This window comes from Melanotaenia boesemani, chromosome 5 (genome assembly GCF_017639745.1).
Source record: "Melanotaenia boesemani isolate fMelBoe1 chromosome 5, fMelBoe1.pri, whole genome shotgun sequence".
Taxonomy (NCBI): domain Eukaryota; kingdom Metazoa; phylum Chordata; class Actinopteri; order Atheriniformes; family Melanotaeniidae; genus Melanotaenia; species Melanotaenia boesemani.
In genome coordinates, this window is record NC_055686.1 from 10,173,187 (window position 1) to 10,196,466 (window position 23,280).

At 41.2% G+C, this 23,280-nt stretch overlaps 3 protein-coding genes across 4 annotated transcripts in view; 2 read left to right on the top strand and 1 right to left on the bottom strand.

Moving 5' to 3' along the window:
* LOC121639776 overlaps window positions 1–23,280 on the top strand; it is a 565,698-nt gene that overhangs the window by 273,482 nt on the left and 268,936 nt on the right. The window lies entirely within an intron of this gene.
* The window catches only part of LOC121639814, an 882,884-nt gene that overhangs the window by 253,242 nt on the left and 606,362 nt on the right, over window positions 1–23,280 (top strand). The window lies entirely within an intron of this gene.
* On the bottom strand, window positions 13,240–17,055 carry LOC121639754 (tripartite motif-containing protein 16-like). The gene has a single exon (XM_041985221.1). It carries the CDS (start codon window positions 16,946–16,948, stop codon window positions 15,308–15,310), a length of 1,641 nt encoding a protein of 546 aa, XP_041841155.1. The 5' UTR covers window positions 16,949–17,055; the 3' UTR covers window positions 13,240–15,307.

The window sequence follows — 23,280 nt, forward strand, 5'->3', positions numbered from 1 at the left end:
AACACATGTGAAAACAAACTGGCCTACTAGGCTAATAAAGTGAGGAAGCAATTCCAATAAACAAAATATGTTCTGATAAAATTATCCCAGCATATACTACTATTTACAACTAACTAAACTATGCCAAGGGAGTTACCTCTTATCTGCTCGCTCCAAAGCAGAGCGGAATTTCCCAGCAAACTCAGAAAATATTAACAAGCAGCCTTTGTATAAAACTGTGAGAATAGATAGATAATGGGGCAGGGAAAAGTGTCTTCTTTTCCTTCAGCTCTGATGCAACCCAGAAGGAGGGACCAACTTGCAGGATGCCCACATATGCTTTTTCCGCTGATGGAAAAATACTAAGTGGGTTGGTTCTGAGTTGTTTTCTGTCGATGGAAAATTACTGAGTGAGTTGTTTTGAGTGTTTTTTCTGCTAAGTGGGAAGGTACCAGATGGGATGGTTTTTAAGTTATGTATATATACTGGTGATATTTTGAAGAGAGTCAGATTGTCCGGAGATTTTGAGGAGCTGCTGCGGAGATTTTGCAGAGATTCTACAGATTTTCTACGGAGACTTAGTGGAGACTTAGTTAGATTTTTAAAGAACTTCACCCTTTGCTGGGATAGATTTTGCCCTTTTGCCCAGGGAGATTTACTTATTATTGGAGAAGACTTAGACCGCGAAAGCGGAAAGCACTCCTTGTGAGAAAACTTTTACTTTATACTTATTTCTTATATTCTACTTTTTAGCCCTCACTGAAAGGGAAGCCCCAAAAAGGGAATTTTATTATTTTTTCTTTCTTTTTATTTTTTCTGTATTGTACCAATAAAAGAAAACTTGAATAAAAGGGTTATAGTTAACTTCGGTTAACTTCCCAACCAAACTTATTTCTCTTATATTTGTCCACATCCACTGAAGAGTGGAGAGGACAACACAACGAGCAGGTAACACAACGAGCAGGTAAGCCCCAGATTCCCCAATGCCCGAAGAGACATAAGAATTCGCTAGGTTATTACTTCGATACCAGGTAGTGATCCTGTTAGGACGATAGTACGGTAACTTCATACTCCTAGACCCAAAGGTTGGCTTATCTACCTGAATAACTCCTCAGGTCTATCTCCGCATGAGCGGACGATAATAATCAGGAACTCTAAAGGGGTAAAATTGCTTATTCTCGAGCCACAAGAATCGAGGTGGAAAGGTTAGCCCATCACTTCGCGACTGGAGTCTCACCGGTCTTTAAAGATCCAAGAGAGGAAGCAACAGGACGTGAGCCTGAAAGGTCGGTCAAAGTCAAATATTCGTCAGCGGTTTCAACAGTGAATAGAGATGCACAGGGAATTGGTGAAATATAAGTCAATTAGGAATCAAATTTAGGTGATTACTACTCAGTTATTAGTGCGTGAAACATGGAAAGCAAAAGGGGGACAAGGCAGTTTTAATAAATATTTGAACAGTTTAAATAAAATTTGATGGATAAATGTCAGTAGACTCTGGATAATTACGTAACAGGTCCTCTGTGATTTTCTATTATATGTAATAGAGAATTCATGAAAAGCATTACAAACTCCAGAGCTTTCCCTGCTACTACGCGTTAAAATCCCCAGTACATGAAAAAACTGTTCACCTTAAAATATAACACAGGACCCCGAAATGTCATCTCTGGGCACCGGGCTAAACATAACCAGCAATATGAGAACACAGTGGTAATACTTTTCCACTAACCTACGTCTTATTAAACATCAAATTCTATGAATCTATGAATAACAATGCGCTTGATCAGTACACTTAAATAAATAATAAAAGACTGTGACCACACTTATTTTAACTAAAACAACAAAGCTGGGGGGCCATGGTGTAAAAGCACAATATCTATAACATACAAAGACAAAATACATTTAAACAAAATTTTATCACATTTAACAGACGCAAATATGTTCGTCCAACAGAATGTACATACATTTTCGTTACTTATGAGACTGATATTGCATCGATTTCCCTCTGAAAATTAATGAAATGCATTGGCGATGAAAGCAGGCTGATGTGGTGTTTGGAACTATTGAGGGTCCCCAGTAACCCGGAAGTGTGCTGCCATTTTTTGTACACGAGAGTCTGTCGCAACTCTTTTTTTTTTTATTACACTGGAACATCTTTACATAACAAAATGTTTGAATACAAAAACAACAAGTCATACATTGCAAGGCACATTCATAGGAGAATACAAAAAACACAGTAAGAAGAAAGAAAAAACTAAATAAATAAAAAAAGAAAAAAAAAAGGAAGTGGAAGTGGGGCGGGTATATGTAGGGTATCAGCTTAAAAAAAAATCTTTAGGTCTTCATAGGCATGAAGGAGTTGTTTGCTATGTTTGTTTTTTACCAGCCTTAAGGCACTTCAGTGGTTGTCCACAAGGTATCTTTTAAAGAGTGAGAAAGTGGGATTTCTATTTCCCCATTTACATGTGTGGATGAAGAATTTGGCAAGAATCAGCAAGTTATTAAGTACAAGATCACTCCTTTTGTCTTTAAGAGTAGCAGCGTAAAAGATGTTTTCTCTTGTCGGGGGTTGTGGAAGTAAGAGTTTTGTTGATCTTGCAGGCTTTTCCAGGATGTTTCAGATTGTACACAGTAAAAGAAAATGTGCTCTGTTGTTTCAGTATCATTGTTACAAAACGTACATGTATTATTTTTCATGTTAAATCTCTTCCTTAAAAGTTCTCTGGATGGAAAAATATTGTTGAGGATCCTAAAGTGAACTTCTTTAGCCTTAGGGCTTAACGGATAGGTGAGATAAGTTGTTCTCCATTTTTTAACCTCGAGTCAGAAAATATTTGAATAATGGAATTTTTCTTCGGTCGGGTGGGGAAAAGTTGATCCGTTATGTACCGACGAGTTAGTTTGTTGGAGTTACTTTTATCTAAGAAATCAGCTCCATGTAATTGAAATGCAGGTAGTCAAAGTTCCGGGATTTGAATGTTCATATTTTGAACAAGCATCTTGACTGAAGAAGGAATGGCTTTTATAACTTTGTCAAATTGAGCACGTGTGCAGTCCATGTTGTACTTCATGCAAAAGTTTTCATGTGAGAGCCAATCACCATGGTCATTCAATAAATGTCTTACAGACCAAACATTTTCTTCCATCCAGTGGACCAAAAACAGAGATCTATTTCTGTGCAGAACATATCTATTGTTCCATAAAGGGGATCGATGAGGAGAAAAGTTGTGTGTGTACATGAGTTTTTCAGCATAGCAGTGCCTGCTTGTGAAATGAGGATAGTTTCACCAGAAGTTTATCCACACAAAAGACACATTTGAGGACATAGTCAATACCTCCCATCTTTTGGAACAAACCTTTGGGGAGACAATACCAAATCCTGTTTTGATTTAACAAAAATGATTTCAACCACTTTATTTTTAGGACTGCATTTAAGCATTCAAAGTCAATTGCTTGTAACCCCCCATCCTTAAAGTTCTTTACCTTTTCTGATTTCTTTATATAATGGGCTCGATTTTTCCAGATAAAGTTGAAGTTTATCTGATTTATAGCTTTTTAATATATTTCTTTGGTATGGCCATTGAGTAAGGACGGTAAATACATCTTGCCAGTGACTCCATTTTGGCTTAGTAGGTTCTGCCGAAGAGTGTCAGGTCTCTCTGAAGCCATTTATTTTACTGAGATTTGCAGGTTTTGATTTTATTTTCTATATTAAGATTTTCTCTTGTCTTGATATCTTTAGTTATATAGATTCCAAGATATTTGACTGAGGATTTTACTGGTATTTCATAAGCTTCTGTAATTTCTGTATCATGTTTTGTCATTGGTTCACATTTTTGAAGGTTTAGTTTTAATCCTGATGCTTTGGAAAATGTGTCGATTAAATTAAGAACGCAGGGGATTTGTTCCAAGTTTTTTAGAAAAATACTTGTGTCATCAGCAAGTTGACTAATTATAATTTGTTCATCAAATACCTTTAATTTTTGTAATTCCTTTTTTTTTTTTTTACATGTCCTGTCCAGCATCATAGCAAACAAAATGATAACCTGGTTGCTGTATCGTGCTGAACAAATTTGCTCTGCCAAGGGGAGGCCTATGGGTAACGCTCCTCTTGATAATCTGATTAATTAAGTTATTCATTTACTTTGAATCACGGAATCTATGTAATCTTGCTGGACCTGACCGGAGGGGAGAGAAAAAGATGGAAAATAGCAAAAAGAGCAAAAGGAAAAGAAGAAAGGAGACAAAAAGATCACAGACAGAAGGAAACGACCCTTCAATCCACACCATCACCAGACAACAAACTGTTACACCTGTACACGAACACACCAGAAAATTTCCTACAACTTTTACAAAAGCAGAAACACACACAGGGCTGCCAGTCATTAAGAGTTTTTAAATAATAACCAAATCAAAAAGACATAACAGCGACCAGATACTAACTCACAGAAAAAATACAAAAAAAAATAAATAAATTTTATAATTATCGCTTAGTATGAAAAACCCACTAGACAACTCAGTGATTGTGTCAGCATGCAGAGCATGAGAAACAAGGAGTGATCAGTGATGAAGAGTGGTGAGTGAGATCATGCAAATGCGACCTCTCCTCCACGGAGGCCAGAGGCAGACCAGGGCCTGGGCCAGGCCCTCAGCAGCAGACCCGGAGCACCAACCCAAGCCAGCCCACCACAAAGACGACTCCAGCCCCACCCGAAGGGCGGCAGAGAAGAGCCCCAGCAAGAACCCCCCACGGTCCCGGGGCACAGGCCCCAGTGGGCCAAGATCAGCAGCCGCCGGCCCCGCCAGGGACCGGCCACCCAGGGCAGCCCAAGCGAAGGGCCCAGGGCCCCAGGAGCCCCGAGGCGGCCGCCCCACCCCCCAAAGGCAGAGGGCCCGCAACATGCCTAGGAGGACCAGGCCCCCCCAGACAGCCACCCGGCATAGGCCAGCACACACCCCGATGTTCCAGCCACACACCCCGGGAACCAGGGTGTTATTGGCCCCATCCCCCCACTCCCCACCTACTTCAATATGCACCCCATATAACCCCACACTCACACCCTCCAACTTGCCGCACCCACAATCACTCACCACCACACAGTCACGCCACACACAACCCACCCACCATGCCCCGTGGGGGACACCCCAGGTGGACCAGCGGACAGCGAGCCCCAAGCACCCCCGCTTGACCACCTAAGTGGCCCAGCCCACCATGCACCGCATGCCATGCCCCCCAGGTGTTGTTTGTGTGTTGTGTTTCTTGTGTTTTGGTGTCTCGGTGCAATTAAAACTGAGAGGCGAGTAGCCCCGGGGTGCATCCGCATGGATCCACGCCTCCCAACTCCCTACGTGTGTGTGTGTGAGACAGAGAGAGCGGGAAGGAAGAGGGGTCCGGGGATGCAAACTTCCCTCTGGATGATGAGCCTTTAGTGGAATTAGGCACCCTGCTCCCCAGGAGGCCCCCCAGGGCAAGACAGGCCAGGAGAGACCCCCCCCCCCCCCCCCTTGACCGGGCCACTCAGGGACCGCAGCCAGTGAGCCGTCACCCACCCCAGAAAATACCCACCCTCCCACACCCCTAACGGAGAATGAGAGGATGGGGACAGTGGCAGACCCACGGCCCAGGCCTGCCCAGCTCCCCCCCCCCCCACAAGTGCAGTTAACCCCGCCCCAACCACACACAGAAACACACGCACACACCTATTTCCTTGCACACTCCCACTCATATATGCCCTCTCAGCCCCACCCAAAAAATATAAACACTCAAATAGCATCCAACCCTCCCACTCTCACTCCCCAGACACACCCCCACTCATCCTAACACATGCATAAGCACGCACACAAACATACCCCCCCATTCACACAAACATCCAAAGTACACACGACACACACACACAGCATACAAGCATCCCTGTCTCACACCCCAGCACCTCCCCCTATAATCCCCCGAATCCCACTCAGCCCTCCTTCAAACCCCTATACCCCCCCTGCCCCCGGGTCATACCCTGGGTCCCAGGGTGTCAACCAGACACCAGGGCATGCACCAACCCACACCACAGCAGCACATCCTGGCAGGCCCAGACCCCAGGCAAATACGGAGCCCACCACCCCGGAGGGAGGAGGACCACCCCCGGGTACCAGAGCCCAGAACCCCCGCCCAGCCCGTCCCGGAATAGCCCGGCCGCCCGGCCCAGGACTGACGCCCACCAACCTAGGCACCACCAGTGGCCTCACCCCCCACCACGAGGCGACTCCAACCGCTGGCCCCCACAGCCCCCAACGGGGCCAGACCCAGAGCCACCCCCACCGCAGAGCAGCCTGGTCCCACACCACGGGCAACCACAAAGAACCCGCAACCACCAGTCACTCCCGGCCATTTCTCAAACCCCCATAGCAACGATGTCACAGTCCTCCACCACCTACACTAAGTGATGGAACTAAGCACAGGGGACCAGAAGGAATGAGATTCAGCCAAATAGTTCTTTGAGGAGGCAGACATTGTCTCACTACTGATGTGGTCAACTAAGAGATTCCTAAACTGCTGAATACACAGATTATTTTTGTTTTTCCAGTTCACAAGGATAGTTTTCTTTGCATAATGCTGTGCGTATCATGTGTGCAGAGTTAATTGCCATATTAATGTCACCCAAGTCACCTAGTAGACATAGTGCAGGGATTGTAGGAATATTACATTTAAACCATGTTGACATGTCCACACATACCTGAAGCCAGAACCTGTGGACAGGTGTGCAGGACCACAAGGCATGGAGGTAGTTGTCTGGTGTGTTTTCATTGCAGTGTGTGCAGATGTTTGATTGTGACAGACCCATCCTGAACATCCTTTGTCCTGTATAATGAGTTCTATGCAGAATTTTGAATTGTATTAGTTGCATATTTGAATTTTTAGTCATTTTAAAGGTGCTTAAACATATTTGTGACCATTTATCTTTATTAAAGTTACTGGATAAGTCACCCTCCCATTTTGAAGTTGGAAGAAAGATTGAGTCTTCTAGTTTAGATAATAGTCTATATGTTTTTGATAATAGCTTTGGGGCATTGAGATTCCTGAATTCTGCCACCCTAATAGGTAGCTGTAAGTTTAATTGATTAATGGTATATTTTTTTTTACATATAATAGATTTAAGCTGGTGATATTCTAAAAATGTTTTGCTACTGATTCCATATTGTGAAGTGAGAATATTAAATGATAAGAAGTTTCCATTTTCTATTATATGTTCTAACTGTTTTATTCCTTTATTTTTCCATTGAGTAAAATTGATAAGCTTTTTGTTTTGCAGGATGTCAGGGTTGTTCCAGAGGGGTGTAAACTTACATGGAAAAAGTGAGGATTTGGTTATTTTTAGAAAATCCCACCAAGCCACTAAGGAGGAACTGATATTGATGCTTTTAAAACACTTATGTGTTTTGATGGTTGAGCTGATGAATGGCAGGTCAGAGATAAACAGATCCTCACACAATGCTTGCTCTACATCTAACCATGTTTCATCCAGACTGCTAGGTTTAAGCCATTTGGAGATATACTGCAGCTTGTTAGCTAAGAAAACATGATTAAAGATGGGTAGCTCCAATCCGCCTCTATCTTTAGTCTGTTGTAAAGTTTTTAGACTGATACGGGATGGCTTATTTTTCCATAAAAATTTTGATATATGTGAGTCCAGTGACTTAAACCAACTGGAGGATGGTTTAGTGGGTATAATTGAAAACAGGTAGTTTACTTTAGATAGAACCATCATTTTAACTGTGGCAACCCTCCCCATGAGTGATATGGGTAAGCGCCTCCACCGTGAGAGATCATCCTCTATTGCTTTAAGTAGCTGGACATAATTTAGCTTTGTTAGTTCTGATAACCTGGGGGAAATGTTTTTGCCTAGATATCTAATGTTTCCAGACTGTATTGTAGTATTGGGTATGTTTTGTAGGTCACAGTTGATGGGCATAATAATAGTCTTAGACCAGTTAATAGAGTAGTCAGATATTGATGAGAATGTGTTAATAAGTGTGATTGTCTGGGGGAGAGATGTCGGTGAGTTCTGGAGAAAAAGTAATACGTCATCAGCATAAAGACTTATCTTGTGTTCTATATTTTTGGCATGGATTCCTTTAATCTCTTTATTTTGTCTTATGGCAGCAGCTAGGGGTTCAATAAAAATAGCAAAGAGTGATGGAGAAAGCGGGCAGCCCTGTCTGGTGCCTCTCTGCAAACAGAAGCTTGGAGAGGTTTGATCATTGGTCTTTACACATGCATTTGGGTTGTTATATAATATTTTTATCCAATCTATGAAAGATGACCCAAACCCAAATTTGTTTAACGTTGCAAATAAAAATTTCCAGTTTACTCGGTCAAATGCTTTTTCTGCGTCTAAAGAAATTACTGTGGATTCCAGATTATGTAGAGTAGAATAATCTATGATGTTAATTAATCTACGCATGTTAGTAGAGGAATGTCTACCTTTAATGAAGCCTGTTTGGTCAGGATGTATTATTAGAGGGGTTATTTTTTCTATTCTTCTGGCCAAAGCTTTGCTAATTATTTTGAGATCTACATTTATTAATGAAATTGGACGGTAACTGGATGGAAGTGTCGGGTCTTTACCTGGTTTTAATAGTAGAGTAATATTGGCTAGGTTCATATTTGAAGGTATTTTTTGTTTTTCCTTTATTTCTAATATTATATTGTAAAAAGTGGGTGCCAGCATTTTTCAGAATTCTTTGTAGAATTCTGCTGGGTAACCATCTGGACCTGGAGCTTTATTGTTGGGCATATGCTGGAGAGCTTCTTGGAGTTTGCCGACTGAAAGGGGGGAATCCAAGACCATTTTATTTTCATGTTTTAATTGCGGAAGATTGATATTACTAAGAAATGTATCAATATTGTCATCTGTTGTAGTTAGTTGTGATGTATATAATGTTTTATAGAATTCTTTGAAAGTGTTATTTATCTTGTCAGGGTCGTGGCTGATGTTTCCTTCTGGATCTCTGACAGAGGAGATGGTTGTTTTCTCCTTATTTGTTTTTAACTGATTAGCCAGGAACCTTCCAGATTTGTTGCCATGCTCAAAATTCTCCAAGCGAAGTCTTTGCACCAAGAACTGCGTCTTTTTATCTATTATTTCATTAAATTCAAGTTTAGCTTTCCTTATAGCATTTAGTGTGTGTTCTTCTGGGGAGACACGGTAAGCGTCCTCTAAGGATTTAATTCTGAGTTCTAACTCTGAAATTCTCAAAGTTTCCTTCTTTTTCTTATGAGAAGAGAAGGAAATTATTTTCCCTCTCATTACTGCTTTTCCTGTTTCCCAAAGAACACACGCTGAAGTTTCTGGCAAGTCGTTATTTTCTAGATATAAGGACCATTCTCTTTTGAAGTAGCTGATAAACTCAGGATCTTTAAGTAGTGACGTATTAAATCTCCAGTTTCTAGTTGCTGGTTTATTGCTCTTACTTCTCAGAGTGAATGATACTGGTGCGTGATCACTAATGCTAATAGGATGGATCTTGATTTCTGACATGTCATTCATCAGCGAGCTGCTAGTTAAGAAATAATCTAATCTAGAATAGGAATGGTGAACTGAAGAGAAGAAAGTGTATTCTCTTAGTGTGGGATGGTGAGAGCGCCAAGCATCACTGAGACCAAAATCCTTCATGTACTGTTTCACAGTTTCTGAGGATTTCCAGACTCGATGAGCTCCTGTGGTACTATGTTTGTCCAGTATAATGTTAAAATCACCTCCTATAATTAGTGTGTTATCTGAGTGACCATAGAGTGAGGCGAAGAGGGAGTGAAAGAAGGAGGGATCATCTACATTTGGACCATATATATTTGCGATACATAACTTAATATTTTTAATAGATAATGTAACTATTATAAATCTGCCTTCTGGATCTATGATTGTATTATCTATATCAAAATTTAACCTTCTATTAATAAGAGTTGCTACTCCTCTCTGCCTAGAATTATAACAAGCTGAATACACGTGTGGAAACTGGGTTGTTGAGAGAAGATCTATTGTTGAGTTTGATAAATGAGTCTCTTGGAGTAATATTATATCTGCTTTCATTTCTTGCAAACGATTAAAAATTTTTAACCTCTTTTCCCTTGTGCCAGCTCCACGCACATTCCAAGTCACAAATGTGAGTTCGTTCATGAACCAACCACAGAAATGAGGGCTATATGCATATTACTGAAGAGTGTGTGCGTGCATCCCACTGCTTCTCTGTGCATGTGTATGTGCCAGCTGGTTGTGACAGAGATGTATGTGTGCTTGTGCTGTTCTGTGTGTGTTCCTGTGAATCATGAAAAGCGCTGATGTGTATATAATATAATGACAAGTGTTACCGTTAACCGTTAAAGGGTCGGAGAGAAGAAGTGTAAAAGTGAAAAGAGCGACAGTGCCAAAGGAAAAAAGTAATTTAAAAAACGCATCTGTGCTGAGAACAGTGTAGTGAATTGAATTTATTTTGAAAATTGATTGAATTGAATTTATTTCGAATAAGCATGAAAACAAAATAAAACAAAAGACAAAATTTAATACAATACAAAAAAGTACAATTACATATTCGAAAGGGAGTGGGAAGAAGTATAACTTATGAACTCCCACCCCTTCTCCTTAAATAATAAATAAACCTGATAACCTCCTGATTTAGACCTGCCTAGAAGATAACCTGATATTAGTTAAATGACAACTTAAAGACTTTCATTTTTATATACCCATACTACATACATATTCAATGTAAACATACCCATACATACACCCTTACATACACAAGTCATAGATACCCGTATCCGTGCCAAGTTAAAGTGACCAGTAAAGCACAAGATCCACAAGCACAAGATCCTCATAATAGTACTATTTAACACTTTCGTCATCCCTATACCTCTGAAAAATAGTGTCCTTGTATTTCAATTTAAATTGTTTCATGGTTGGACACTGCTTCAAATCCATAGTAATCCTGTTCCATAGTCTTACTCCGATGATGGAAACACAAAAACCTTTCCTGATTGTTCGAAATTAAGGGGATATTAAAATTAATCTTCCCCCTTAAAATATAATTTCCCTCATGAACAGTAAAAAAATTCTGGATATTTCTTGGTAATAGATTATTTTTAGCTTTGAACATTATTTGGATTGTTTGATATTCCACAATATCCGTAAATTTTAGTAATTTTGACTGAATGAATAATGGGTTTGTGTGTTCCCGAAAACCAACATTATGAATTATCCGTATTGCTCTTTTTTGAATGATGGTCTGTGGCTGTAATGATGTTTTGTAGTTGTTTCCCCAAATCTCAGTATTGTAAGTATGGTAAGACGAGGGAACAGTAAAGAGTACGGAGTGATTTCTGATCCAGGACGTTCTTAGCTTTACTTATTATTGCAATGCTTCTTGAGACTTTCGTTTGTACGTGTTTTATATGTGATTTCCAGTTAAGTTTATCATCTATGATTACTCCTAAAAATTTTATTTCATGCACTCTCTCAATTTCCACTCTGTCTATTGTTATTGATAACGGCGTGTTGTTTGCATTATTACCAAACAGCATTATTTTAGTGGAGACGGGCAGTGGATTTACTGTTAACTAAATTATCTTTTATGGCAGTTTTAAGGATATAACATGATCTACTGAGAAAACAGGAAAATTAAAGCACATACCAAGTCAGTAGAGCCACGGAGTGATGTCCTGGTCGCGGTACAGCTGTCCATTAATAAATAATTTATCCACCGCGATGACAGCGCGAGCGCCTTCAGCGATAAATTTCCTCCTGATGGGAAACAGGACTCTTCGTCGGTCCAGGATCTCTCTCGGATATTGGTTGTTTACTCCAAAGTTGGTTCCCTTCAGTTCGCGGCCCTGTTTCTTCACCTGATCCTTCTGTTTGAAGCTGACGAGCTTCGCTACAATAGGTTTCCTCCCGCCGAGCAGATTGGCCTCTGTGAAAGGAGATGTTTTTCACCGTTTCCTCCGGGAGCTTCAGGTGGGTTTTGATGAAGTTTTTCACTGTGGTCTCAGGGTCCTCCTCCGTCTGCTCTGGAATCCCTGCAAACACCAGGTTCTCTCTCATGCTCCGCGCCTGCAGATCGATCACCGTTTCCTTCATCTTCTTATTTTCCTCCGAGAGACGGGTCAAGCCCTCGGTGAGGGATTTTACCGACTCTCTGAGACCAGCATTTTCTACAGCCAGGGTTTCCACCTGCTTCTTGCTGAATTCTAGTGATTCACTCCTTGTGGAGAATTTCTACCAGGTTCAAACGCGCATCAAAACTACTGAGTTTTTTATCTATAGAGATCAGAACATCTGTTGAGTCATTCCCCGGTGGTGAAATAGCTCCAGGTGAATCCTCATTTCGCTGTCTCTTGGACTTGGATGAGGTGGAGGGGGTGGACGTGTTGTTTGGTTTCCCCATGACGATTCTGTCGTAACAACGATCTATAAAATCTGTCAGGCTGGCCAAATCCTCCCCGCTGTGCTCCAGAGTGTACCTTTTAAAGACACTGTTTTCCTACTTTAAAGAATATTTTGATTAGGCTGGCACAAAATACAATTGAATGAAAGTATAAATGTTTGGGTGCGCCTAGTTTGAATCTGCCGTCTCCCCGGAACTACGTCACCTACAGCATTAGCGTCACTTACCTGCCACCAGCGTCCTGGTTAATTCCGAGTTTTTAATTAAGATTGCCATAAGCTCAACTGCTAGAATGAATAGAAATGGAGAAATGTTACAACCTTGTTTTACACCTCTCTTAATAGTAAATCGTGGGGAGGTACCATGTGGAAGCGCTACTGAACTTGTTGTATTGTTATAGAGACTCTCTACTACTTTACAGAAATTTTATCCAAATCCATAAGTATGCAAGACTTTGAAGAGAAATTGATGCTCCAGCATTTCAAAGGCTTTGTAGAAGTCAAGGAACATAATAAAGCTTTGTCTTCAATCCAATCACTGTATTCCAGTAAATCTAGCACCAGTCTGATGTTATTATGAATGGATCTCTTACTCATAAAGCCAGTTTGTGTCTCAGAGATAACATCCTTAAGACCCTTTTTTAGTCTGTTAGAGTAAATGTACATCAGTAATTTATAATCACAATTTAAAAGAGATATTGGACGGTAGTTTTCTAAAATCTTGTTATCTTTTTCTGGCTTTGGTAAAAGAGTAATGTGTAGTGGAAATTTTATTATCAAAGATCACACACTAAGTGAGAATAAAACAAAGTATTTTTATTAAGAGCTGATCAGCAATGAGAGTCACACAGTCAAACAGCTTCGGCTGAACGGGTCTGCAGAGATACACATGAGCTGGGTTAATATAGACTCGCATGACGTGAAAGCATCAAGGTCGCAGGTGCAAGTCCTCAGTACACTGTCTTCAGAACCTGCTCAAACTGTTTTTTTAACACTTCTTCTCTCTTCTCCTCGATGAGTTACAGAGTTTCTGAAGAACACAGATAAAAATGCTAAAATAACAGTAATGTGATAAGAAAGAGAAGCTCACTGCCAAATATCTGCAGGGTACATGTCGTGTTACTCAGTACAAGTATAAGGCCATGGTTTCAATACAAAGTGCAAGATTACATGTCTCATCTAAATGTCACACAAGTATAAAGGTTATGTGTATAATTTTCCATTACAGTAGTAAGGTCTAAACCCCTCATGAATAAATCTAGAATTCTTCACTTACGAGAATGTGTCAGATCATTAGCAGAGGTCATAATACACCAATAATAACACATATATACACAAAGACATTGATTTTGTCCAGTAAACAACAGAAAATATTACACAATGTCCCTTTAACTATTTTGAGTTGACATAAATTGTTTAGCAAATAAGCCTCTTTAGTTCATATTAATAATATGCCTTATTGTTGCCCATTATTTATGCTCTCGTACATTTTCAGTTATCCAAGTCAGAAGTTTAAGTAAAGGAAACTGTCCAGGTCTCATCTTTTACTTTTATTTGACTAACGTTGTTCATTGAGATTTTAAAAGATGTATCTAACTCACTGGTTTCAAACTGTATAAGACTTAGAATAATCAGCCTGTTTCAGTCTCTCCAAAAAAAAAAAAAAAAAAAGAAAAAGAAAAAGAAAAAGAAAGAAAAAAATCAAATTTAAGGGATGTCATGTGCATTGCAGGTGTTGAAACCTCATTATGTGCTACATTGTATTTTGCTGCCATCTAGTGTTCATCTGATGGTACTACAGCTGACAGACAGTAATAACAGCTCATGTTAGTATTCTATCATTCAAATAAAGTTTCAAAACTAGATATTTAGCTGTATATTAAGACACTTTCATGATTTACTACAAAAAAATGTAAACATATTTCAATCATACGTGGTGGTGGACAAACACCGGTAATCACTCTGTCTTTACCTGCAGAGGTGTGCTGAGGTCCTGGAGGAGAAGGAAGAATCCTGGAGCAGCAGCTCCGATGGATCTTTGTTTATTAAAGGATTTGTTCACCCATCCACATGTGTGAATATTTGCTGCTGCATTATTCTAACAGCTTTAAGTTTGCTCCTTTTTAAAACACATTTTAATCCCAATCCAGCAGATGTGTCCTTTACAGCAGCTGCAGAAAAAAAGCTTATTTTTCAAATTTTTTATTTTTATTTCAACTAGTAAAATGTAGAAATTATTTCCATCACGATCATTAGATAGAATTTAATAGAAAATGCCACAGAGAAAAAAAATTCAGATCAAATATGAAAAGCCAACAAATCTTTATACTTGAGCAGGTTTAAAAATGTCTGAAAGAAAAGAAAACAGTTCAAACTCTGATGATTTGACAAACTCATCACTGCAGCATTTCATTTAGCCAAAAATTATCAATGAATCCATAACAAAAAGAGAAAAACTAGATTGATCAAATTTTTATAACTGAACATGTAAAGTTCTATTAAGTGATTAAAATGTCAAAGAATTACATCAGTTTAATGAAGGAAGATGTATTTTATCTTAACATTCAGTCCACCCCAAAGTTACTGGAGCAGTGAGGCCAGTTCTTTATTTTAACTCTTTGTTTTAAACTTTTGGGTTTGACATGAAGTTCATTAAAAGAGTTTTTAGAAAACACTTTTGAAAGTTTAACTAAATTCTGTTTTTGTTTCTTCACCGTTCAACTCCACGCGTTTCTTGGTGTTAAAAGTTAATATGCAGATAGCTTTTGTTTGTTGAGTTTGGGTTTCAGGCATTTCATAAACTTTACAATATTTAAGATGTTACGGCTCTTTGAAGAAAATTAAAGAAAAGAGGAAGAAAATCCATCATGTCTAAACACAACCTGCCTGAAGCTGCAGTAGTTTCTCTATTTAATGAACTCAGCAGTGGTTTCTGATCCTAACCAGAGTCCAGCATAGAGCGGCTGAGTGAATGTGGTCTGGACTGTGTGGAGGAGAGTCATGGTTTCAGAGACTCTGTAGAAAGACAGAATACCTGCTCTGTGGTCCAGATACACTCCTATTCTGGAGGAAGGAGGACCTGAGACTGGAGTTTGGACTTTGTTGTGATAAAATGTGTAACTGTCTGTTTCACAACGTAACGACCAAGATTTGTTGTTCCGTCCAAAACCACATCCATTTGAGGTTCCTGATCTGCTGATGTTCTTGTAGGCGACTGCTACTTCAACTCTTCTTCCTCTCCACTCCACCTCCCAGTAACAACGTCCAGTCAGACTCTCTCTGCTCAGGACCTGACGCCAGTGAGTGAATCTGTCTGGATGACTAGAATAAAACTGTTGTTGATTCATTTTTGTTACTTTTCTGTTTCCCTCAGATAATAACAGATGTGTGTTTGCTGTGTTTGGATCCAGTGTGATTTCTGTTGAATATTTTAGGAATCCATCTCTGCTCTTTGGTTCTGGTTCAGGCAGTAAAACTTCCACTTCAGTGGCTGCCAGTGAGATGTTTGTCCATTTCTCTGTCAGGATGTCCTGTAGTTTATCTCTGGTCTCTGACACAGCTGCTGTCACATCCTCAAAGTATCTGAGAGGACGAATATTGATGCTGGATGAGTGTGTAGACTCACTGAGTGCTGACAGTGAGGGGTAGTTGTGTAGAAACTGGTTGTGATCCTCTGTGTGTGAGAGCTGCTCCAGCTCGCCGTCTTTCCTCTTCAGCTCAGTGATCTCCTGCTCCAGCTTCTCCTGAAGCTCTTTGACTCGACTCACTTCAGTTTCCTGCTGGGATCTGATCTTCTGCTTCACATCAGAGCTTCTTTTCTGGATGAGACGGATCAGCTCAGTGAAGATCTTCTCACTGTCCTCCACTGCTTTATCAGCGGAGCCATTGATGGCCTCCACCTCCTGTTGAAGCAGCTTCACATCTTTCTCTCCGTCCTGGATTCTCTGCTGGATTTGTTGTCGACTCACCTCCAGCTCCTTCTGCTTCTCAGCTTTTTCTGCTGCAGCTGGAACTGCTTCATGACCTTTATGTTCATCCATTAAGCAGAGATAACAGATACTCTGCTGATCAGTACGACAGAAAATCTTCATCACCTCATCATGACGAGAACAGATGCTCTGTTTCAGGCTCCTGAAGGGATTGACTAACTTGTGTTTTTCAAATGCTGGAGATTCATGACATTGGAGGTGTTTGTTACAGTAAGAGGCTCGACAGTCCAGACAGGACTTGATGGCTTTCAGCTTCCTCCCAGTACAGACATCACAGGCCACATCTTCAGGTCCAGCATAGCAGTGATCAGCTGGAGCAGCTTGGAGTCCAGTCTTCTTCAGCTCCTCCACTAACTCTGCTAACATGATGTTTTTCTCCAGGACAGGCCTCGGTATGAACATTTTCCTGCACTGAGGACAGCTGTAGATTCCCTTCTGATCCTCTTCATCCCAGTGGGTTTTAATACAGTTCATACAGTAGTTGTGTCCACAGGGAATAGTCACCGGAACCTTCATTAGATCCAGACAGATGGAACAAGAGATTTTTTCTGAATTCATCTTGTTTCTTCGCTGCTATATTTTACAGATCGAGACGAAGCAGCGTTTCATCAGATTCACTTCTTCCTACAATCACAGAAGCCGAACCAAAGTTTCTCTTCTTTGACTTTCACACACTGATCTTCAGTAGTTTGATTTGTCAGCTCTCTGTTTGCAGCACAGAGATTACACCGATCCCTAAACTGTCAGATCTGTGAAAGAGTAGGAACCAGGAAATACTCTGTCAGAGCTGAACTCTGTGCTGAAGAGAAAGGAGGAGTTTGTTTATTCCTGGAAATGAAGCAGTATGAGTCTGTATTTCAGGCTTCCTCCACCTGCTCTGGTAGCAGTTTGATCTGTAAACTACATGAAAAACAAAGCTTGTAAATATCAGGTTATTTTTGGTTATTATAAGAATTGATTGGAAGATTTTTAGGAACATGTATTTATAAATGTGAGGATTAAAGAGTTAAACCTAACACAGAATTAAAATATGTTCAGCAAGGAGGTTTCAGCCTCACCAGTTTGTCTGTTTTTCTGCCCTTGAAGAGGAACAATCCAACAAAACCAGTTTTACAAAGTCATCTTAATGGCATCTTGTACTGGGAGTGGTTGGTTACAGTTAACCAACTGTTACGGCCCCTGCTTGTTGCAGGCAGCTGTGGCCGTTTATGTGCTGATTAGGGACTGCAGAGCGCTGCCCGGAGTGGCCAAGGCCAGCGACTCTGCCCCCGCCCCGTTTTGACTGGCACCCCTCTGGACCAGTCAGGCTGCAGCCCGAAGGAAAGCTGAGGCTGAAAAGGCTGCAGTCGAGGCAGGTCTGGAGGGGGGAGATGCCAGAATGGCTTCGGTCTCTCTCCCCCTCATGTTGTGCACCGGGTGTGTGTGTGTCGCGACCACCTCCTTTTCCACAATGGGTGCCTTAAGTGTTTAGTTGAGTTAAGTTTACTTTGTGTTTGTGTTAGAGCTGAGCTAGGTTAGCGTTTTATTGTGTTGTGACGACGGTCACTTTAGTTTATGGGCCTGTTGTTTTTGTTTGGTTTTAGTTTCCTCACCGAGTTGCGGTTGTGTCTGTGTGTGCACTCGGTGAGTGTTTGGTATAGGTTTTGGTTTGTTTCTTTCTGCAGGTCCGCTAACCCCAGCTCATCTTTTGTTTTACAGGTTGTCCATCACTCACCACGGGAATTATAAATAAATGTGCTTTTATTTTGAAATACCATCTGTCCTCTCCGTGTTTTTTGTTACGCCCGTCCCTACCCCTTAAGTCGGGTCGTAACACCAACAACCTGTTCATACCAGCAGCTACTGATTAGGTGGAGGTGGTAGGTTGAGGTCTCAGCTGGTTGAGTTTCTGCATCATGCTGTCTTAACCAGCTGAAAACATTCAATCTTCCCATGAGTGGAGTTCCCAGCAAGTTCACCCCAAGGCCAGACTGTGCAATAATGAGAGAAACTGTAAAAAACCCAAGAACTACATCTCAGATTCTCCAGGCTTCAGTTAGCAAGTTAAATGTTAAAGTTCATGACAGTCCAATTAGAAAAAGACTGAACAAGTACGGCTTGTTTAGAAGGATTGCAGAGAAAACCTGTTAAAGAAGAACATGGCAGCACAGTTTAGGTTTGCAAAGCTGGATCTGAACAAACCACAAAACCTCTGGAGCAACGTCTCTTGACCAGACCAGATAAAGATGGAGATGTTTGGTCATAATGCCTTCAATCTCTAAACACTGTCCATCGTAGTGTTTAAGACTTATTAATGGTAGTCGTCTCACTCGCCATTGAGCTTTACTCCAAAGCAGAGAGTCTCTCTTTGAGTTTCTTTGACTGGTTATCTCAGATATACAAGGCTCTACTTTCATTAGTTCCAACATATCTTCCTGGTCTTCTTCGTGTGTGTATGTATATATATATATATATACACACACACCTCATGGGTTGAAAGCACTTCATAGGTGAGATTAGAGGGGCTGATCTGTGAGAACAAGGCATCGAGAGTTCATCTGGAAATCCCAAGCATTCTTTCCCACACGCCTCCCATGGGTGAGAAGTTGGGTGAGTTAAACAGCCAAATACACACCTCTTCACTTAAGTACTTGGAGATGCCAGTTTCATCTCGAAGGAAGTGTAACTCTACAGGCTCCTTTGAAGTTTGTACCACAGTCAGAAGGGATAATCTCCACAGGACCACACACTACAAAGAAATGGTCTAGTGCATTGTTGAAATTTGATGTATCCAATGATTTGATCACCTCCCTGTGTACAGCCCGTACACTTAGGCATGTAAAAAGTACCGCCCATCTTTTACTGTTTGCTGCACGTCCTCGGGTACAATGAGCGGAGATGCTCCAAGAGCCAAATATGTCCAGACCCACATTAGTAAAAGAAGGTTCTGTACTAGAATGATCAGGTGGAAGATCTGCCATTTTTTGTCCTGCCATTCTCTCTTTTCTTTCTTTGACAATCCATATTCCATCTCTGTGGATAGCACCCTCTGTGAAGATCCTACCTTGATGCTTGACCTTGTCATGGTAGTGATTGATAAGTAGAGTGGCAACATGGAACAAGAACAATAAGAGGATGTTTTTCTTCCATCTCAATTGGGGCATGGTGGAGTCTGCCACCTATTCTGAGCAGACCCTCATTGTCAACTGTAGGATTAAGCTTCCTCAAGGGACTGTTTTTAGATATGGGATTTCCCTTTTCCAGACAAGAAATCTCAACCAAATATGCTTCCCTTTGAATGCATCCAATGATGACTGCCTTTGTTTGGGTATGTAGATCAGACATATGAGACTTAGGATGACATGAACCATTGCATCCTTGTATGTCGCTATCTCTCCTAAATTTGAAGAACTGAACAACACGAATCAGAGAGATAAAGGCTCTGACTAAAGATTGCATCTAGAGAATCTCTCAAAGCGATGTGAACCAAGGCCTTTGTTGGAATTAGTGACTGTAGTGATGTGACATCGAATCTCTTTGTCAGATTCTGGGTCAATGAGGTCGTACTCAGGGTTACATTTAATCCAACAGGACATGAGAGAAAATCTGGGCCTGTGAGCCAGATAGTACTCAAGAGTTGAGCTGCAGTCACTGATCTGGTTGCAACATCCGCAGGATTTTGTTGAGTTCAGATATACTTCCACTGTTCAAGACGTGATGATTTCCTTATCCTTTCCACCCTATTGCTGACGTACACATAGAACCTCCGTCCTTATCTATTACCTTGAGAAAAGCTGCAGCTGCAATCGCCTTTACCGAAGCATCTGAAAAGACGAGGACCTCTGTATGTTGGGCAGTGGAAACAGAGACTGCAGTGTAGGCTTGAGGGATTTCAAACTGTGCCAGCTCTTGCAGAGAATCTCTCCAAGCTGTCCATTCTTCCTCCTTTTCAGCTGGGAGCAGAAGATCCCACTCATTGTTATCATTAGTGCGCTGCGTTAGCAAAAACTTTCCTTGATTTGTAACAGGAGCCACAAGACCAAGTGGATCAAAAAGGCTGTTGATGGTTGCGCTCTCCTTGTAAATGGCTTGTTGCTGCTGGCTACACAAAAAGTGAATGTGTCATGTACAAAATTCCAGCTTAATCCAAGACTGCGTTGCAGTGCAGGTGAGTCAATATCAAGGTCTTTTAGTTGTTTTGCATGATCAGCTGACGGAAATGAACTCATGACTTCTGGACAGCTAGATGCAATTTTATGGAGCCTGATGTTAGAAATAGCAAGTTGAGCAGCTTTCAGGAGATTGATGGTCTCAGATGCAGATGACAGTGATTTAAGCCCATCATCCACGTAAAAGTTCCTGTGAATGAACTGCTTGGCTTCTTCTCCAAACTCATCCACCCCATGTACAGCAACTCAACGTAACTCATAAATTGCAACTGCTGGGGAAGGCCGATTGCCAAATACATGAACTTTCATCCGGTATTCCACAACATCTTTATTTGGGTCATTGTCTTTGAGCCATAAGAATCGAAGAAAGTTCCTGTGGTCCTCTCTGACGATAAAACTGTGGAGAATCTGTTCAACATTTGCAGTAAAAGCTACCAGCTCGCATCTAAATCGCATTAATACTCCCAGCAAGCTGTTGTTCAAGTCTGGTCCAGTCAGCAACATGTCGCTCAAGGATGTGCCAAGGTGTGGAGCACTGGAGTCAAACACAACTCTGATTTGACCAGGCTTATGTGGATGGCACACTCCAAAACTGGGAAGGTACCAGCATTTTTCTCCATCCTGCAGGGGAGGTACCAGTTCAGCATGGTCTTGATCAAGGATTTTTTTGCATAAAGGTCAAGAAATGGGTCTTCATTTCAGCCTTTTATCCAGAGTATGACAGAGGCTGTTAAGCCGGATTAAAGCAGATCCTCTATTGTTGGGTAGGCGAAGTCTCGGCACACGAAAAGGAAGAGACACCACCCAACTATCTGCTTCATTTATGAACGTCTCTTTGTCCATCAGTTCCATACACTGCTTTTCCTCCATGGATAAGGCAACTTTATTGTTATCCTCTGTCTTTTCAAATATCCTTTTCCCCAATGAATCGTAATCAGCATGCTGAAGCGAACTATCAGCTAAATAAGAGTGTCTTTTATTTAACAAGCTGAGTGGCTTTATGTGTGTCTTGACAGCGAATTTCTCTTTTAGAATGAAATGATTAGGACATGGACTGAAATGAGAATGAAGACCATTTTCCAAGATATTACTTCGGTATACACTAAATTCTTTAGGCTTGTGTGCTGGACCCAGACAAACATCTTCAACTATAACCCAGCCAAGATCCAGCCTTTGAGCATAGGGAGCGTTATTTGGTCCATTACACTGACCTCTCACTTGTGCACCTGTAAGACGCCCCGACCAAGAAGGAGGAGAATCTGTGCGTCCAAATCAAGTTCAGGGATGAAGTGAGCCATGGACTTAAGGTGAGGATGATGTCTAGCAGCCTCAGGCGTAGGAATCTCTGACCTATCGTCTGGCATGTAATTGCACTCTATGAGTGTGGGAGGAGGAACACTAATACCCCCATCTAGTGGCTGAGCGATGAAGCCAGTCCCTCTTCACCCTCTTGCACGGTCCACGGAGCCTGTTCTGGATGTAAAGCTGTAACATGTCCATTACTGTCACACTCCTTATAGTGGATTACTATTTTTCTTGAGCTCTATGATCCGTTGATGAGCATCTGAAGCAAATCCCACTCTCCTTAAGAATGCCTTGAGTTCTTGAAGTGTTTTAGTTTGAAACCTCTGCATCGATTCAGAGGATGTAGCTTTGATGCCTATCAACATCCGACTTAGTGGTTATAGAATCCCCAAACTTTGTATTCTGTATTGATGTAATATCTGTCTTGTGAGCTGAGACTTGGCCTCTAGAGTATGTATACTTTCTTATTAGGTTGTCTGGTTTTGTTGCTAATACCCCAGAAGATACATTATGTGTGAAACTATGATCATTACGAGTATGAGCTTCTCAGCAAACAAAGTCAGTGAAGAACAAAAATGGTGGAAAATGAACATTATGTTCCCACTTGTACCAACTACCTTGTGTCATCCATTTCTCCTGAAGCCCGTATGGCAATTTCTCCACAATTGGGTTAACACCTCGGGAAGTTTCCAGGAAGGGGAGTTCAGGTAAATAACCCTCAAGTTTAACTGACTCCAACTCCCTCAAGAGGTCCCCAAGCTGTCTCAGCTTAAGAGTGTCTTTGTTACTGATCCTGGGAAATCTTCAAGTTTCTCCTTGATAACTTCAGGTGACCCGTAGTACTCTTCCACACGTGTCCAAGACATTTTAAGCCCAGCTGCAGGATCAGTAACATGAACAGCTCTGATTCGTCTGACGTACTCCGATGACTGAGGTCAAGCTCTTCAGTGCAGGTGAGTTTTAATCCCTGTATGACGTTCATAAAGGTCGACTTCCAGTTCCAATAATTCTCTTGAAGGTCATCAAACTTAATCATCCCAGAGGCCACAAGCTTGCGACGAGCCATGTAAATAGCGAAGTCACTCACACTTGTTTGGGTAGGAGCTGACGATTGTGTGGCCTGTTGCATCCAAGGAGAAGGGGTAAGAGGTAGAGGTCCTGTCATAGTTGAGAAACGATGTGGTTGGAGCACAGGACGATATTGGGTAGCTGGCTGATTTCCATGATGCATGCCAGAAGAGGTTGCAAATCCCTCTCCACCAGGATGAATAGGTGACACATTAGGTTCAGAATCAGAATCAGAAAGGTTTTTTATTGCCATATGAGTGAACAGGTTCACATCATTAGGAAAATGCTGCGGTACTTGGTGCAGACATAAAAACAATATAAGTTTAAGCATGCAATAAATAAAAAAATAAAAATTTTAAAAACAAAATA

Bases quoted from the DNA above. Each gene is read 5' to 3' on its own strand.
- LOC121639754 (XM_041985221.1), bottom strand. From the start codon at position 16,948: ATGAATTCAGAAAAAATCTCTTGTTCCATCTGTCTGGATCTAATGAAG.